The 19,686-nt window shown below is 32.5% G+C and overlaps 1 protein-coding gene across 3 annotated transcripts in view; it reads left to right on the top strand.

Moving 5' to 3' along the window:
* LOC117170626 (GAS2-like protein pickled eggs) overlaps nucleotides 1-19,686 on the top strand; it is a 141,739-nt gene that overhangs the window by 100,764 nt on the left and 21,289 nt on the right. For all 3 annotated transcript variants that reach the window (XM_033357527.1, XM_033357529.1, XM_033357526.1), the window contains exon 4: nucleotides 13,793-13,994. In XM_033357527.1, coding sequence (XP_033213418.1) covers nucleotides 13,793-13,994 — 202 coding nt within the window. The remainder of the gene's footprint in view (nucleotides 1-13,792; nucleotides 13,995-19,686) is intronic.

Genomic DNA, 19,686 nt, shown 5'->3' with positions numbered 1-19,686 from the left:
AAGCTCGTTCATGCGTCCATAGAATACCATAAAAGAGGTATCGACGGCCTTTTAGTTATTACGTACAATTAGCCTGAGAGCGCTGAGAGAAGGCTACCGAGCCATGCAAGGTCTAACTGCGGTCAGAGTCTTAGCTAATCACTATTTATTGGGAGAGAAATGGGTCAGAAATTTAATACTGACATCCCGCTTGCTCCAATGGTTCAACCTAATCGATTATTATCCAATCTTCAACAGAAGAAAAAATCAAAATCTCATTTCTTATTAACTGTGTCGCTCTTAAAGAAAATTCAGATATTGTCAATCTCAGAGATTATATCGAATTTCGTCCTAGATAGTTCTCACCTTATAAATAGCTAATGCACACGAAAGCAGCTGTGTGACTAAAATACAACCTAGGAATGCACAATATATTGCAAAGTCAGGTGTACTCCCAAAATACAAATTATTGTTGCTCAAGATAACTTTGAAGAGAAAAATCCTTTATGCGGAGAGATTTATGAAAGTTCATAAGCCTAATGACCTGATATCTTCCATACTTTGAACAAAATTCTTAAGCCAATGAACAATGAAAATTTTGACTCTTCCTCTTCAATAGTGAAGAGTATATGTAAGGGTTGAGCGGCAGGGTGCCAGGTGACCTACATTACACCCTACCTATGAGGGATAAAAGTGGTTCAGATGCTTTACGGATTTCAAAACCTCTTATTCCACATTTTAGTACTTTTCCTTCTTCTTCTGATTATGGAGTATGTACTTGGAACCCCTAATATGGACATAAGTTTTTCCGGAAATACTACTCTTTCCCAGTTGAAAAGTGTTAAATCTGAGACACATTTTTTCATCGATCAATTAACTTGAGAAACCTTCTAATAGAAAAGTGTCTTCCTCGATTATGAGCATAACTTTCACGAATGCAATTTTCATAAGAAGCTCGAGAAAGTTTCGCAAGACACCTTCTTAATATCTTCGATCGGGAAATCTAGGTTATTCCAATAAAGTACACTTCAAGTGCTTCTAAACGTCGTTCATTACCTGCAAGCTTGCACAAGCGGGTATAGACTGACCAGAAGCAAGATTCTCCGGTACCAGCTTGTCTGGTAAGTTACCACAATAAAAGAAGGCCAAGTAAAGATCGACCCTTCCTCACTTTATTTACATTCTTTTCCAAGCCATCAAGAAACTGGTTACTTCGAATACTTAGTTATTAGAACTCTACGATCGCCGAGGGGTCGTTAAACGAAATTGGCATAAAAAATAAACATAATGAAAAAAGGATTATGATTGAGAAATGATGATACTTGCAAAAAAAATTTGCAATAATATTTATATTGGATTACCGACATCATCTACCCTCCACAAATGATAATAACAATGTAGTTCTTATTAAGCCCTTTGGAAAAGAATCATACTTCAGACTACTATTTAACATTCTTTCGTTCCCTGAAGGCGGAGCGAAAAGGTTTAAGGATTATTGGTAGAGGGGATAGGGCCATAATTTACTATAAATTGGGATAGCCTAAGGGATCTGAATGATTTATGAATGTTGCAATTTTCTATCATATTTAAAATCATTTGTGATGCGCAAGCGGGAGAACGCGTCTTACAATTGAAAACCCGCAATTCTACAAAAAGATGTCCGAGCTTTGTCCTGGTAATAAAAAACTTTAAACTTCTTGGAAATGTAATCTGAACTTGCGGTTTAACTGCTGTGATTGAAAATCGACTGCATGGAATATAAATGAACAGCTGAGTTTCGAGCTTGCAGAAGAAATGTTATTGATTCCAGAGACGCCGGCGCCCGGACGACCTGTGGAAAGCTGCGCAAGGAAAACGTGTGAAATTGCCTTGACTCTCAAATATCTAGCAACTTAAAGCCGAAGATGCTCCATAAAAAAGGGATAGACTTAAAATCCCTCGTCCTAAACTTGAAATGAGTTTTTTTTAAGCTGGAATGCATTCCAAATTGAACTTCAAATTAAATTCGATACGCAATTTTTCCATAGGAAAAGTACTGATCATAAATGAATTTCGCAAAACAAAAAGCTCCTGAATGATTCGAAGATACAATTTCAATATCCTGTGACCAACATATCCTCGATTTCCATTGTATGCTTATTAAACAGGATGCGACGCTGTTTCGATGTTAACGTCCAGGGATACATTCACTACTTGATATAAAAATTGGTATTTGTCTTCCTGACGGGAAAATAAAATACATATAACTTATCGTTTTCTACACGACAAATTTTTCGAGACAGAAACTGATAACCAAAAGTGTGTAGAATCACCTTTCGAAGAGAGACGGGAACCCTGTGATAAGATTCGTGTAAAGTAGATTACAGTTTGTCTGAATAAGGATACCCGGAAGCAAACATATTCTTATCGCAAAGTGATATTCTATCCACCTTTATTGAAACTTCTCGTTCTGAAATGTACAGATTTTTTAGAAGGAGCTTCTTGCTACTTGGACTTTGCCAGTAGAACACTTAATTTCATCGACAGGTTCTTACACACACCTCAAGTGACAAACTAGTTATAATAATATTCAATATTCAGATTTTCTCGTGTTTTCGCTTTCTCCGTCCAAGAGTGAGATAATTTACAAGAAATCGCGGAGGAAGTCAAGCAGAGAAAAGGGTACCGGCTTTAAAGCATTAGTTTTGCAAGTCAATGCGTCAAGCGGTTTATAAAGTGAAAAACACTTATTTCAGCCGTTTCAATAAGGTCTCGTAAATAACTTTTTTTAAATCGACATAAGTTTATTGAATGTGCGTCCCTGCTTAAGCAACGCGTCCTTCAATCTAGAATCGCTAAGAAGATTCACACAACTTTCCATCACAGGAAATATTATAAATTGAAAACCTTCAAAAATTGACGTCATTATGTCTCATGCAGAAATCTATAATTTCCTATATGAATGATTAAAATTGGTGGGCTAATCTATTTTTTAAGCCGGTGGGAAACTGGCTTTTAGTTAAACTAATTACCAGTTTCAGCTTTGATAAACCAATGTTTCGAATCAAGATGTTTTGTTAACATTGCCCGCCAACACAAGAGATGTAAACAAAAGAGAAAAAAGGCGCAATAACGAGTGCGAAAGAAAAGGGTTATGTGGGCGGGCCACTCCTAGTCCGAACGACTTTCAATAATCGCTACGATTTATCAATGCACCGATCCTAATTAGTAAGCTCCTTCCCTCTTAATTTATGCATTATACTTCCTCTTTTTCATCATCCCCCACTCACTTCTCAATCACTGCCTCTCGCTTTGTGAGAATCCCTCCTTGTCTGCTCTCGCGAAACGAAAAGAAAGAGTAGCTTGCTGCTTTTGAAGTATCGCATTTAAATCAAAGACTGCCGCAGTGCGACGCCCCCCTCCCCCCGGAAGGCATTCGAGAGTTAATTCAGTGGTTCACGTATAGTACTGGAACTCCAACTATTGATTACACTAACATAGTGATTAGTCCAGAAATTACATTCGGAGAAATGTTTTCTTCCAATGACAAGACTGTCGTTGCGTAAAATCGACGAAATTAGCGTCTGAAGAGAAAAGAGATTATAGGCTTCTGGTAATCGGACCAGATTACATGTTTACGGCCGTTTAAAAAAGCCCTGTTAATGCACTTCTCTTACATTTAACTGAAATTTCTCCTTCATCGAATATGAGCTTCAATTACTTCAATTTCGATAACTTGTATCTTATTTCCCATAATAAGAATGAGTTCTTTCACAATATACTTCATTATTTTTGAATCGTTTGGTCTTCTTTGCATTAAAGAAGGCTCATCAAAGGATTTTATGCTACTATAAATTATTCGCCTAGGATTAAATTAAATCAATCATTCATTTGATGAATATAGAGATTTGTTTGGATTTACGAATATGATTATTGTTTAAGTTAAACAGTTTGTCGGAAATCTTTAATCTTTGACAGTGTTTAGTAATTTTAATATCTAGAGTTGAATAGGAGGTTTCTGAACCCAGCGGCTTATACCAGACGGTCTTAAGTGTGGTTTACATTCACGTTCAAAGGGGTGACTTTAGGGTCGCAAAAAGCCTCATAAACGCATCAGTGAGTGATATAAGGTTAAATCTGTACCAGAGGTTAAAACCTGGATTAATTCTCCTCTTCCCACGATATAACCCCCAACGTAGCTCTGGGAAGATTGTTCCCATCGATAATGCCAAGATAATCATCAGGATCTTGCCGAGTTCCATCACTTTCTCCGGTCGTGCTTATGTCAGGGATAGATGAGGCCGATGGTGGTAGCTAGAAGGAACTTTTCTTCTGTCATTCTCGCCAACTCTTATTAGCCAATCAATCAGTCAATCACCAAAAATCGCAATATACTATTGTTAATCATATAATAGCTTTAACTATCGAATAGAATAGAGATAGAGCAGATAAATTTCAAGCCGTATCTGCAAAATCAAATCGCAAAGGATCATGTACTTGACATCAACATTGGCGACAACAAATTGCAACAATCATTTGCAATCTCAGCAAAAACACAGCTCGTAACGAGAATGGTGCGGCACTTTCCATTATAATATGAGCAAAAAGATAATCGGTTAACAAGCCTTTACCGCAGGCGCTGATATAAACGTAGAAAATTGTCAGTTTTGCCGGTAATTCTTCTCGCTGTATTATACAAATGCATTTACTTCCATAAGCTGTCTGCAAACGTTTCCATTTTATGAAAGTTGCATTTAAATCAAATCCACCTTTTGTAATATTCCCAAGGATTGAAAAATCTCTTTGTAGAATTAAGAGTTTTTATCCTAAGGTTAATTTTCTATCTATGGTTGTGAAAGTCAGCATAACCAGAGTACATACCAAAACTCAAAAAGTGATAAACTGAAAAGAAAGTTTATTTTGTGGAGTATGTTATCTGATTATAAAGAGAAGTAGGTCAGATTTGGTATCTTGTTTTTAATTGACGTTGTAGCTAAACTGCGCAGCAAGTTTCGAAGGAAACGTGCGAAGCGCCAGAGGACAAAAGACACCAAAGCCCAAGTGATCAAGACATGGGTACACGGTTTTCTTTGACCTCTTGGCCCCAGTACTCGAGTCACACACTCGCCTCGTTGGGAATGCGACTTCCCCAGTGCGACTCCCCAAGTAAAATGCTTACAATGAACGTCGCGGTTCTGAAGAGGCGATCGTTGAACCGTGCCCAAGCCAATACATAGAGATCCCTGTTTATCCTTTCATCTTTTGAGGCCGGGTCGCCAGGTTTATACCGCGCTTCCGCGACAACGTGTCCATTAACGTAACAACGCGAAGAAAACTAATCTTGGCAGTTCCCGACAATTCCAACGCTTTCCTTCCCACCCAAGGTCCTTGTAACATGACCTCTGCGCGTGCCTATGCGATACAACGTGTTTGCCTGAACATGTGTTGCATAGGTGCATTCGTATCTTCGCCACGAAGCCTCACTTCTAAATAGGTATCTGGTAGCTGGATGCATTCACATGCTCAATGGCGCCGTTGCTCAGAATGCCATTAACTCCACACAATCATTAAAGCTTCAAATCAAAAAGCTGCGTACTTTCGTTTTTGTTTGTCTAATTCTCGTCCAAGTCTTGTAATTGCTGGCCTTGTCTTCGGAACACAAAGGTTATGCTCATTTCCTTTAAAAACTAATTAACTACGACATCTAACTAAACATTTTCTGAGCAAAAGATCGAGCAATAAAATTCCAAAATATTCAAGTGTGACTACATTTTTATCCCATCGAAATCGACTCGTAAAGTAGAAAGCCAATGAGAACAATAGTATCTCTTATAGAATCAACACTGAAAAACATTTCAGTTTAAAATTCAAGCTTAGGATCTATGCTTTATAAAGAAATTCATGTATGCGATGGACTATCACAAACGCATTTTGCATGACAGATAAATAATCTCCACTGTCAAGGAAGTCGTAAGTCGGACGTTTCGAACGTCAAGCAGATGATGAAAATTTCAATGCAGTCCTATAGAAAACTATGAATGTCATTCATAATTCATAACATAAGAAAACCTACTTATCAGTCAGAATATTTGGCATTAATATATGATATTCATTTTGCCTCACTGTTTTCTACTCATCCGAAATACTTTTCCTTCTAAAACTGATGATCCTGCGCCAATGAGTGTTAGTTAGGGATGTTTCACGGCGCAAAATCTTTCGTGCTGATAGGGCACTGCGGCACAAGGTCGGAAAACGCGGAGGACATTCTTACAAGTCGATTGTCTTCTATCGCAATGCATCCCCCCGGGGGGGGGGGGGGGCGAATGTGCGCACGCCCAGATCCTAATCAGCCCCCGGAACGACGCACAACCTCGTGCAGAAGTAATCTTTCCCTCTTTCTCCTCCAATGTGTCTTCAATACTATTCCACTAAACGAATACAATGTTAATCTCTATTCTGTATCGTTAGGTTAGGTTACGTAAGTCGAGACGGCCTTGCATTATAGCATCATAACCATTCATTCTGTCCGCTCACCTGCAATGCGCCACACAATTTGTCCCGCCCGATTCACGGTGCCGGTATGCCTTGCAGTGCACGGGGCAAATACTGAGTGAATTGTTTCATCTTAGCAGGAAACGTGGCCTGCAAAAGCAACTGCGCGTGGATTATTATCCAAGACACTAAAAGGGGTCGAGTACCGACCTCGGCGCCAAAATGACAAAGACCACATGAATTCAAATCAATAAGTTTATTTGGAGTGAAACTTCCGCTCGCTAGATAGTGATTGGCCAATCGGTATCTTTCTTTAAAAGCTAATTGACTAACTTCAAGGCTTCCAGTTATAATTTGAGTGCAGCTTCAACTCCTAAAAGAGAAACTTGATTGGCTGATTATGTTTTCAGGTTGCTGGTCAAACTCGAGTGGAAATGGTAAGCTCATCTGTGAGCAACTCTAATTTCGTGTGATGAAAGAAACCCACAACACTTATTTCGACACTTGCTATTGCAAAAGACGAGCATGTTCCAATTTTGCAAGAAGAAATGAGCTTATATGTGATTTCAAAATTAAGGGAAACGAGTGATAAGATCTTTTAGATTAATGCATTCTGTTAACTTATTCTGCAAGATTTATACTTGATGCTTCAAATAATTAAGAAACTTCTTACAATAGTTACTAAATCTAATAGCAAATTCCACACTTTTCAAGTAAATTCCTTTCAAGGCTTGAGAATTCCAAGAGTTCCTTCGCTGGACTATTCAACTCATTAGGTTGCAAACTAATGTTATTTTGTTCCCCATACAAATTTTGCAGAGTAAATTGCTATATTATCCAATAAGCTGATGTAGGAACAACATCAATGATGCCTGCTTCCATAAAAAGTCATAACAAAACCTCTTTCTGGCATTTCGAACTGATCAAGTTCGCTAAATTACTATGTACATTTCGCAATTCAATCTCAAAACTTTCTAAACTGCTTCCTTAATTGAGATGATGGTCATTCGACATATTTCGGAAATGAAAGGCTGATTACCATTCCACCTGTGTATTCTTGATTCAGGCACTACGTCATAGTACCTCGTTTCAAATATCGGATTGGTCGTAATCGATAAATGAAGCGGGTAACGTGTGCGCCGTTGTTGTTCTGGATGAATGTTTCAGGAAGTAGCCGCTTTGGTCTATCGATTGCAAACTTAAAGGTCATCAGGTGTCAACTGGACATTGCCACGAACTTGACCCCTTGATCTCATTTAATACAGATTTTGCCCACAAAGTAACGAGAACAGAGGGCTGTTAATAACAGAAAAGTTATCTAGGTTCTTAAAGAAATCGGGACTTTGGCTTTGGTCCAATTATTATCCAATGAAATGCGGTAGAATCTTTAAGGAAAAATGTGGCTCTTTCATATTGAGTACCGTGTCAACCTTAATAGTAATTTTACTATAAATATTAAAAGATTAACAAAAACAATGAAGAAATTTCATAAAATGATGTTTATATTTTAAATTTCGAAAATGTAAAAAAATCTAGATAATCCCCTTTTTTAGAAAAATCTAGAAACTTTTAGAGGAAGAAAATAATAATATTATTATTAATATTAGAGGAGCAAACATTTTTATTTTTAATTTTATTTCATTTCTAGAGTTACTGATATTGTATTGTTATAACAATTTGATCATCTTCTTTTTTAAACCTATTTATTACAATCGATTGGAAATTCCACTGTCTTGTTGAAAATTCGTCTTTATCACCTATAAATTTAATGATTTAATTGAAATTTTTTTCTTTTTTGGTTTTAAAACTAATTTTTTTATTTTGCAGAAATTGCATCTTTTTATTTAAAACCACGAATTGCGGATTAAAAATTAATCTGCTTCGGTTGAATATGAACATTTTCGGGTTCCAAATTCAATTAATTTATAGAAAAAAAAAAACATATTTTCGGCTCAAAAAATCAACAATTTAGTAGAAACTTAACTATTTCGCCAAAAGTTAAACTACATTATTAAAAAAATATTTTATCAGCTGAGGATTCATCATTTTAGTAAAAAAATTAATTTTTTGGTTAAAAATTGATTTATTCGCTTGATAATTAATTTTTGACGACTGCAAATCTAACTATTTTATTTTTCGTTTAAAGTGTACCTTTTTTTGTTGAAACTTCAATTATTTCATTGAAAATTAATGAATTTAGTTCCAAATTCGACGTTTTTGGTTGGAAATTTATTTGTTTTAGTTGAGGATAAAATTCTCAGTACTGGAAATTTTATTCCATTACGAGGATTATTGATATTGTGTTTTTATAGAAATGTTATAATCTTGGTTTTGTAAAATAATTTATTAGAATCTTCACAGACATCCTTTTTGATTAAAAATTCAACTCTTTTTTTTATTGGTCTTCATGACTTGAAAATTTAACAATTTAATTGAAATTTTTTTCTTTTTCGGTTTTGAGTTTTTTTTTGTTTGTAGAAATTGCATCTTTTTATTTAAAGCCACAAATTTGTAATTGAAAATTAATTTTTTTATTGGAAATAAGCATTTTTGTGTTACAAATTTCATTATTTTGTAGAAAATTTAACAATTTGATAGAAATTAAACTATTTGATCAAAAGTTGACTACTCTCTTAAAGGCTTATTTTTTCAGCTGGGGATTCATCATTTTAGAATAAAATTATATTCTTTGGTTGACAATTTAACTATTTTGTTGATAATTCTTTTTTTCATTGTCAAAAATTAATGTTTTCAACTGAAAATTTAACTACTCCATTCTTGATTTAAATTGTATCTTTCTTTGTTGAAACTTCAACATTCAAGTATTTAGTTGAACATTCGTATTTCTTGGTCAAATGCAATTGTTTTTGTTTCATAGTTAAATTATTTTTTGTTGAAAATATAAACTATGTTACATTATTTATTAAAAATGCATCTTTTCATGTTAAATTTCCACCCATTCGTTGAAACAAACTTATTTTGTTAATAAAAGAATCATAACTTTTTTTGGAAATTCACCCCTGTTTGAAAATTGAACTAATATGCGAAAAATTAGTTTTTTTGTTAAAAATTAATTTTACAAACTAAAAATATAACTATTTGATTGAAAATTACATTGTTGGATTGAAATTCAAATGTTTTATAAAAAAATTTCCTTTTTGACTTAAAAATTAAACAATTTTTTGGAAAATTTAATTATATTTGGTAGAAAAAATTGTTTTTATGAAAATTTAACTATTCTATTTTGGGTTCAAAATTGATTTTTTATTTAATTGAAAGAATCCGCTGGTTGGTAGAAAATTTATGAAATTGGTTGGAAATTTAACTATTTGTTTAAAGATTCATTTATTTTCTTGATAATTCGTCTTTTTTTTAAATTCATCTCTTTTGGTAGAAATGTAATCTTTTCTGGTTAAAATGCAAATACTAGAATGAAAATGAATCGCTTACAGTTGAGGATTCAACTATTTTGTTCAGAATTCGTCTTTTTTATTCAACTCAATTGTTTTGGATAAAAAAATCTTCGATTGATTAAAATATCAACTATTGCGTTTTTTGGTTGCGAATTCTTTTTTATTGATGTCGGTAAAAATTACGTAACACATGGCTCCTCACCAAGGAAGGTACGTGGTTTGAAAATTCAGAAAAAATTTTACTTACGCCCGGCGCTTTAGCCACATTTTTCTTTAAACAGTTTTTTAAAAAGTCAAAAAAAACCATGCTATACAATACATGGTCTGAATCAAACGCATCCAAATACAATATTAGACGCAATTCATACATTACCGTCACACGGGGTAATTTCGGTTGTGCAGGGTAAATTAAGAACATTCCTAAGTTGATAATTTAATTTACTTAAGGTGGTTTTAACCAGAATATGGAACCAGTGAGGGCTGAAACTGATTCCAGATTCTGATAAACACAGAAACAAATGTTACTACTTGTAAACATGTTACCTGTCGCCAAAACGAGAAAAAACCATTCCACAATGTGAGAAAGTGAAATATCGCCAAACAAGAAACCCGTAGAGTAACAGATACAACATTTTATAAATAGTGTCGCTATTTATAGAAAACGACTTACTGGACAAAATAGTCGAGTTAATTGCGGGGCAATAAACCACTTGTCGTAGCGAAATAACATTTCTCTCGTCGACATGTTCAAGTGTTGCAAGACTGTAAAATGTGCTCGCGAACTGAGAAACAACACTACAAGACTACTTGAGCCGCGTGCTCCTAATAAATAATTTTGCCGGTGTCAAAAGGCTGGTGGGTGTTCGTACGGAAAATAAAATACATACATATATATGAGCTCGATTCGACGCGATAACGCAGCCAAACGATCAATAATGTCCTGCATCGAGAATATACGGGTGGCACACGCGTATTACATACGCATACCGATTTTCAATATGACAATTTGCCAATGGGCGATCGATGCCGTATATCACGCCGATCGACGTCAATAGGCACTCCTGAGTCCGGTATATGTATGTACTATAATACTATAGATAGACTATATACATATGGTATCCAGCATTGTCTCGGATGAGGGTATTTATTTGTAATGTCGAGTCGGTATATTAATTTTCAATGGCAGGATAAATCATCGATCCTAACGGTTCAATAGTTAGATCTACTGATCAAAGAAAACCGCTGACGCTATCATTCAGTGCAATCAATATCATCGGTAGCCAAAGAGCAATTTTCCAGTTTTCTGACTTTTCTTTAATGATCTTGCATTTCGAAATCCGGACGATTGCTTCAAGGGAAAACGATCGCGTCATTGTGGTGAGTTTAATTATAGATGCTGGAAAGCTGCTCTAAAGAAAAGAAGAGCTAGGGGAGCTGCGTCTAATGTAGCACACCGAAATCTATCGTTCAATTTGAAGAATAATATAAGCGATTTTGTGTAGCAAAATCTAGAGAATGTAGTTCGATAGATTAGGTTTACTCTGTGCAAAGCAAACATTGTATTGGAATTAATTAAGAATGTTCATTTTAGGTTTTCTGAAAAAGTTCACCTGCGTCAAGTTACCTGTCATGTTTCCCAGTGTGTTGCAGTACTCGTCTGTCTTGTATTGCCAAATGAAAATCGAATTTTTAATACTAGAGCAGGAAATTTCAGTAAAATAGGGGATTAGGAAACAGTTTTTAGTATTTTATTTTACAATTTAAAGGATTTCTGATTTGGAACAGGAAATTTTGGAACAGAATTATAATTTTCAGTTGGAACTTCAGACAGTTTTTGATCATAAGAATTACGAATTTGCTTTGGAACAGAAAATTTATAAAAGAAGTATAAATTATAATTCTATACAAAAAATCCCCTTTCCCAAGTAAAAATTATAATTCCTAACCGAAATTACTTGTTACAAAGTATAAATTACAAATCTTTGCGGAAATTTTCTGTTTGGAACTACAATTATATTTATTTGCAATATTTTACCTTATAATTAAATTTAATTTTAGTTGTTTTTCTCCCTTTTTCTAAAACTTTGAAGAGGGTAGTTAACAAATTCTGAGTTGGAAAGAGGATTTTTTTTTTAATTCCCTTTTTCTGAATCAGAATTAAAAGTCTCTTTTCATTTCAAAAATTCATTGTTACAAAATAAAAATTCGAATTCTTTGCGGAAATCCCATTATATTTATTTACTAAAAATTCCTACCCAAAATTGGAAGTTATAACTTTTTACCAGGCCATAATTACTTTTATTTCCCGAAATTCCCAGTTCCAAATCAGAATTATATTCATTTTAAACATTTTCTATTATAATTGAAAAATATAGTAAATTCCTTTTTCGAAAATTTGGAGGAGAAAAATTTCAAATTGTGACGAATACTAAATTGGAACAGGTATTTTTGTAATTCCCTTCTTCTAAATCAGAATTAAGATTTCTTAACAAAGTTCCCCGCTCCGTGCCAAATTCCTCTTTTCAAGTCCAAATTAGAATTATTTGAGTTAATTTCCTGTCCTGAAGTAAAAATTAAAATTCTTAACAAAATTTCCTGTTCTACAGTAAACCTAGAATGAAAATTATCATTCTTTACGGAAATTTAAAGTTCTATCTTAAAATTTTATTTTTTCAGAACATTCCCTGTCCCAAACTTAAAATCAAAATTCTTTACCAAAATTCTCACTCCCAAACTCAAAATCAGAATTCTTTGTCGAAATTCTCACTCCCAAAGTCAAAATTATAATTCTTTACGAAATTTCACTATCCTTAACTTAAAATTATACTTATTTACTAAAATTTCATTTCGAAACTTGAAATAATAATTCTTTTAGAATATTTCCTGTTCCAAGTCAGGATAATTTTACGTCCTCGCGTAAATTATGTTATGTTTTTTAAAATAATTATTCCCTTTCCCAATTTCGAATTTATTGCCAAAAATCCCCTGTTTCAAGCAAGAGTTATATTTATTCACAAACTTTTCTATTATAATTCGGAAATATAGTAACTTCCTTTCTTCAAAATTTGGAAGAGGGAAGTTTCAAAATATGACGGATTCTGACTTGGAACAGGGATATTCCTAAATTCCCTCCTTCTAAATCAGAATTAAAGTGCTTTTCAAAAATTCTCGTTCCATGTATAAAATCATTTGTTCCAAGTCAAATTATAATTCCTTTAGAACATGTCCTGTCCCAATATGAAAATTAGAATTCTTCACAAAAATTGCCTGTCCTAAACATAAAACTATATTTCTTTATTAAAATTCCATGTCGAAACTTAGGATGATATTTTTTTCTAGAAATTTCCTGTTTCATGTCAGGATAATTGTAATTCTTCATGTGATTTTTTTATATTTCTTTTAAGTGACCCTGACATTGTATAATTTACTTATCCTCTCATGTCTCATCAGAACGAATACATTTTTCCTGTTTGTGATAATCCCAATTAAGAATCAAAACACGTCTGCCACTTCATCAAAAGAAAAGCGAGCTCGAAAATAGTCAAAGTTATTTCTGGCATAGAAAGTGGAAATAGTGACTCGCTAGTTACATCCTCTATTCTTTCCACGATCGAAAAGTCTTGACTCATCGGCTGTCTCTTGACTCGGAGACTGCTATTTGGCACCTAGCAGGCTGAGAATAATAATCATCATGGGAGACCAAGAGACCCGATTGAAAAATGAATTTCTCGAAAGCGTGAAATGGAACCCTAATAGGGGCCTTCCTTGCGAAGTTGAAGAATTTACAGGATAACTTCCCCATAATATTTGCCCTCCTTGCAAAAAGAAGGAGCAAAAAATGCTCAAGTCGATTTTAAAGCCAATTATTAGCTACCACCCGTCGTGAAATTGGTCAGTTTTTATTTTTATGTTACTCCTTTGTTTTGCAGGTTCGCGAACTGGTGGAAAGATGTACCTGTCCTACACAATTTCCGATGATTCGGGTTTCTGAAGGCAAGTATCGTATTGGGGACACCAAGGTGCTCATCTTCGTGAGGATTCTGAGGAGTCACGTGATGGTACGAGTGGGCGGTGGCTGGGACACCCTTAGCCACTATTTGGACAAGCACGATCCCTGTCGGTGTCGAACCTGTGAGTAAACTCAGCAGGATATTTATTCTCTATCTTTACTTTTATTTTTAATACAAATATTTTCATTCCGAGCGTTCAACCCAAAAGATAGTTGTTTGGGTTTTCCAGGGTGGGCGTTCCCTGACCATTAATATTTAAAGACCAAAATTCTAATCTTGTAACACTTTCAATATAAGATCTTTTATCAATGGTATAAAACAATTTTAAATGTTCATTTATAAAATGTTTAATTCATTATTCTCAGGGCTGCCACAACCTAATTTACTTTAAAAAAGTGACTAATTTTTTTAATTTAAAAGAATTCGATGAAATTCATAAGGAGTCTAGATGAATTTGAACGAATTCAGAATCAATTCATAAGATTTAAAAAAATTCAAGATAGATTCAAAAAAATACAACTGAATTGTAAAAAATTCAAAAAATCTAAAAAATTCCATTCATTTCCATTAAATTTGAGTTAACTTAGAGGAATGCAAGGGAAATGAGAAGAATTTGATAAAATTCAAGGTGAATTAAAAAATACAAATGAATTTAAAACAATTTTAAAATATGAAAAAAATACATTGAATTTAGTTAGTTTGAAATGAGTTTAGAAAAATTCAAGGAAATTCAAAAGAATTTGATGCAATGCCTAAGAATTGAAGGTGAGTTTAAGACTTCAAAATAAATTAATAAGGGCTAAAGGAAAATTCCAAATTAATTGAAATCAATTTCTGAAAATGTTTGAAAATATCTTAAAATCTTCGAAACCCTACGAAATCCCTACTTTCTCGCGAATAAATTATTTGAAACCCATTAAATATTACGATATTTCCTGAAATCCTGGGAAGGGTATTTAATTACCTTGAGACTTTAAAATCCCTTAAAATCATTGGAATTCTCGGAAATCTGATAAAATCCCAAGATCTTTTAAAAAATCTTAACACTTTATAGGTCCTGCAAAGTCCTGCCATACCTGCCGAAATGGTAGGCATTACTTTGGCCTAAAATATTGCAAAGCCTTTAAATTCCGCTCAAATTCGAAAACAATTAAAAATTCCTTGGAATTTTTCGAACTTTCTTTAAATATTTAAAATCTTCTGAATTCTTTTGAAATATCTTTAACCTTTTTAAAGCTCTTGAAAATGCCTCAAGCATTTTTTAAATTCCCTTACAAATTTAAAATTCTTTTAAATGCCACTAAATTACTTCAATCAATTGCAAATTTCTTGCATTTCTTTGAAAAAAAGATCCTACTCCATCTTCACTCCATTGGGAATCGAACCACAAAACTTCTGATTTCCGGTCAGGTGCTTTTCCAATTAAGCTATTAGAGGGATCAGAATAAGAACTCTTAATTCAAGAACATAACGCTAATTTTTATCTAGGTGTTAATGGTACAAGTAATTATTTTAAAATTTTTTAATTTATCTGCTATATCATCAGAGATTGTACCTTACCGACAGCAGACTAACCCTCCAAACCATGAAGGCAGAAGAATCTACACAATATCGATCAAGTTAAGAATCTTCAATAACAGAAAATGCTTAACGTCTTAATAAGACTAGATGGAAAATAATATTTTTAAATTAAAATTAAAATTATTCCTTGAATAAAACATCCTACTCAATCTTCACTCCATTGGGAATCGAACCACAAAACAAAATAAAAATAAATAAACAAAATATTATTTTCCATCTAGTCTTATTAAGACGTTAAGCATTTTCTGTTATTGAAGATTCTTAACTTGATCGATATTGTGTAGATTCTTCTGCCTTCATGGTTTGGAGGGTTGGTCTACTGTCGGCAAGGTACAATCTCTGATGATATAACCCTAGATTCTTTGAAAATACCCTGACATATTTCAAATCCCTTGAAATCCCATTAAGTTACTGGATTCAATTGAAAATTTCATGGATTATTTTAAACCAAACTAAAGTATTTTTAATTCTTGGACATTTTTTTAAATCCCTAGCAATTTAAGAGTCTTAAAAATACATTGGAATTGTTTAAAATACCCTACATTATTTTAAATCCTTTGAAATATTTTGAAACATTTTAAATGTTTTGAAAATACCCTGGATTCTTTAAAAATACCCTAGAATTTTCAAAACCTTGCAAATACCATTAAGTTACTGAAATCAATTGAAAACTTCTTAGAATATTTTAAAATACCCTCCAGTACTTCAAATCCTCCCACATTTTTTTATACTACTTACTATTTATTAGAAATCTTTAAAATTCCTTGGAATTATTCAAAATACCCTCAAATATTTTCAGTCATTTGAAATCCCTTCAAATTAGTCAAATGAATAAAAAATTACATGGAATCTTTGTAAATTCCCTACAGTATTTCAATTTCGTTCAACACTTTTTAAAGCACTTAAAAATAACTTGGAAATGTTTAAAATACCCTCCAATATTTTTAATTCTTTGAAATCCCATGAAATTACTGTAATCAATTGAAAATTCCCTGAAATATTTTAAAATACTCTAAAATATTTCAAATTCTTGACCATTTCTTTTAACCCTTTGAAGTTTTTCGAAGCATTTGAAAATTCTTTGGAATTTTTAAAAATACCCTAAAATATTTCAAAGCCTTTGAGATATTATAAAATCCCTTGAAATCTTCTAAAATATCCACTTATGTGTCCTGTAAAATCGTGCCATGTGCCACGAAATTCTAGGAAATTCTTTAGAACCCTATGCCTTTTTTTAAATCACTTAAGGGCATTTGATACTTACAGTTTCCCCGGGGTTTTTCCACAAAAATAAAAATTTTTTAAAACTGAATTCGGAGATGCTATAAAATATCATAACGGACGTTCCCAGACTCTTTTTTAGGGATAATAACAAAAAAAATTTATTGTGCTATATAAAAATTTTATGCATATGCATTATTTTCAGATTACGTCGTTTTTCATCTCTGCCTTTCCGATAATCTGGAAATTATTTATGAAATAAACTTTTTTAATTGCTTGCAAACAAGGTTAGCTCCGGGAGATTAGTTACTATGTTTATTTGTAAGTCCAAAGTTGTCGGCCAAAAATATTGTGTAGTTTGGAAGTAACGCTCAGGTGAATTGTAACACACATAACCTCGAAATATACAAGCACGTTGTTAGCAATATCAAAAATTTTTTGATAAAAAAACACAAAAAAGTGTGCGGGGACGTCCGTTAGCATGTTCGCTATCATTTCCCAGATTTTGAAGGCAAATATTTCTTATCCTAGGAAAAAAACTGGGGGAATCTAACACTGAAAAATTCGATACCATTTCGTATTTCATAAGCGCTATGCAAATTAATCACATTTTGCTAAATTAAAACTTTTTTAAATTAACCTACAAAAAAAGTGTGTGGGGACGTCCGTTAGCATGTTCGCTATCATTTCCCAAATTTTTAAGACAAAATATTTATTATTCGAGAAAAAAAGCCGGGGGAACCTAAAACTGGTAAAATCGACAATGTTCTAAGTATCACATGCCCTTAATATCATTCAATTCCTTGTAAATTCTTTGACATTTATTTTTTACAAATGCCTTGTAATCTATTACAAAATACCCCTGAAGCCTTTTTAAAACATTTTAAGATTCATTGGATATTTTAAAAATAACTCTAAAATCTTTCAAAACCTTGGAAATCATTCGAAATTCTTGGAAACTTTGTTAAACTCTTAAAAATTCCTTCGAACATTTGAAAATGCACGAACATCTTTAAAAAAATGTAAATCACTTCAAATTATTGAAATATATATATAAAATATCCTAAGATAATTCCAATCCTTTAAAATCTTTTTAAATTTTTTAAAGCTTTAGAAAATTTCTTATAATTTTAAAAAATACTCTAAAATCTTTCAAATTCTTTTAAGTCCGCTCATAATACTGAATTCAATTGAAAATTCTATTTAGAATCTTATGAAATATCCTAAAGCCTTATATTGTTCCTGTGAAATCGTTGCATATCATTCGAAATTCTAGGCAATTTTTCAAACCCCAATTAAACTTGTTTAAAATCCCTTAAAGTCATTTAAATACTTCAAAATTCCTTGAAACCTTTTAAAACCCCTTAAAACTTTTTTAAACTTTGGAAAATATGGAAATCTATAAAAAATTCCATAGAATCTTTGGAACATGTAAAACATATCCTGAAATTATCAACATTTTTTTTTAAATCCCCTCAAATTATTAAATTCTACTGAAAATTTCATGGATTTTTGAAAAATACCAGGGAATGTTTCAAAACTATTTAATATAATTCAGTAATGGGTAAATACCTGAAATAAATATAGGTTAAATTATTGGTTCATTTATTAAAACAAACTGATTAAAGTCATCGTTTCATTTCAGAGAATGATTGTAATGTCTTTATCTTAATAAAGTGACGAAAAGTGATATAAGTAAACAAGTGATTAATAGTGATTGCGTGACGGCCCTGATTATTCTTGTCAGTAAGATCTCACAGAAATTCCCTGACATTTGCAATTAAAAAAATCCCTGACTTTTTCTGACTTTTCCTGACAAAAAAAATCCCTAACTGTTGCCTGATATCCAGGTTATATCAAAATTTTAGATGTTACCTCACAAGAGGTAGATTTATATCTCAAAAGTTTTCTTTAATACGATATAACTGGGGACAAGTCAGTTTCTAATTTGTAACAGTCTCTAAATAGATAAAAATACTTAGAAATACAAAGTTGGGCTTATTTTGGTTCAGAGTTTGACCCAAATTTGAGACGCAGCAATTTTTAGTCAAAAATAGACCTCACAGTTTCTATGGGATAAGAAATGGTGTAAAAGGGTACCTTTTTTCATGGTTAAAAGGTACCCACTCTTCTGTTTTTTTTTTTAAATTAATCTTTTAACTAGCTTTGCGAATTTCTTTAAGCAGCTCAAGATTTCGTACTGATAAAAATACGGAAGAAACAATTAAAAACAGTTCAAAGAATGAAAAACAGATAAACAGCATAATTTGAAAATTATCATTTTTGAGATAATCTATTTTTAATTTTATCAGTATTTCAACAAAAATGTCTAATTTATTTATATCAAGAAAAATTGTTGAAATATTCAATATATTTTTTAGAAATGGGTAGAAAAAAAATAATTTTTAAATACGAAAATGTATTTTTATCTGCAAAAAGGCCTCAAAAGTGAGAGAAACAATTTTCTAGTCCTTTTAGAAGGGGTTTTCAAATTTTTTGTTAAAAATTGTAGTCTATGAGATATTACATTATCCCTTATGAATCAATTTTCAAATAAAAATCTGTCAAAATTTGAAGTTACTTTTCGAAAATACAAGAAAAGTCTGGACAAAGAAATTCCTGTGTCCCTTTTATCTGAAATATCAAATTTAGGAGCCTCATTTTTAAATTGCTAAAGTCTGAATGGCTTTAATTTACACTTGCTTATTAAGGTCGATTATATCATTCTAAAATTAATTAATTCTTCACGCTTCCAATACAAATTGCCAAAACAAAAGGACTCAATCTGAAATGGTACCATTTAAAACGGTTCAAGTAGGAAATTGTCTTTTTATGTTGAAATTACAAATGTTTATAAGCATTAAATTAGGGCTTGCACTTTGACATTTTACAATTTTAAATGATTTTACATCGAAATCAAACAATCTTATATAGTAACATTTTTATAAATTGCAATTAAAGATAATTCAACTTCAAAAGTTTTCAACTTGAAATTATCCAATTATTAAAAG

Source organism: Belonocnema kinseyi, chromosome 4 (assembly GCF_010883055.1).
Source record: "Belonocnema kinseyi isolate 2016_QV_RU_SX_M_011 chromosome 4, B_treatae_v1, whole genome shotgun sequence".
Classification (NCBI taxonomy): Eukaryota; Metazoa; Arthropoda; class Insecta; order Hymenoptera; family Cynipidae; genus Belonocnema; species Belonocnema kinseyi.
The sequence above is the reverse complement of the archived record's forward strand: the minus strand, read 5'-3'. Positions and strand labels throughout refer to the sequence as shown.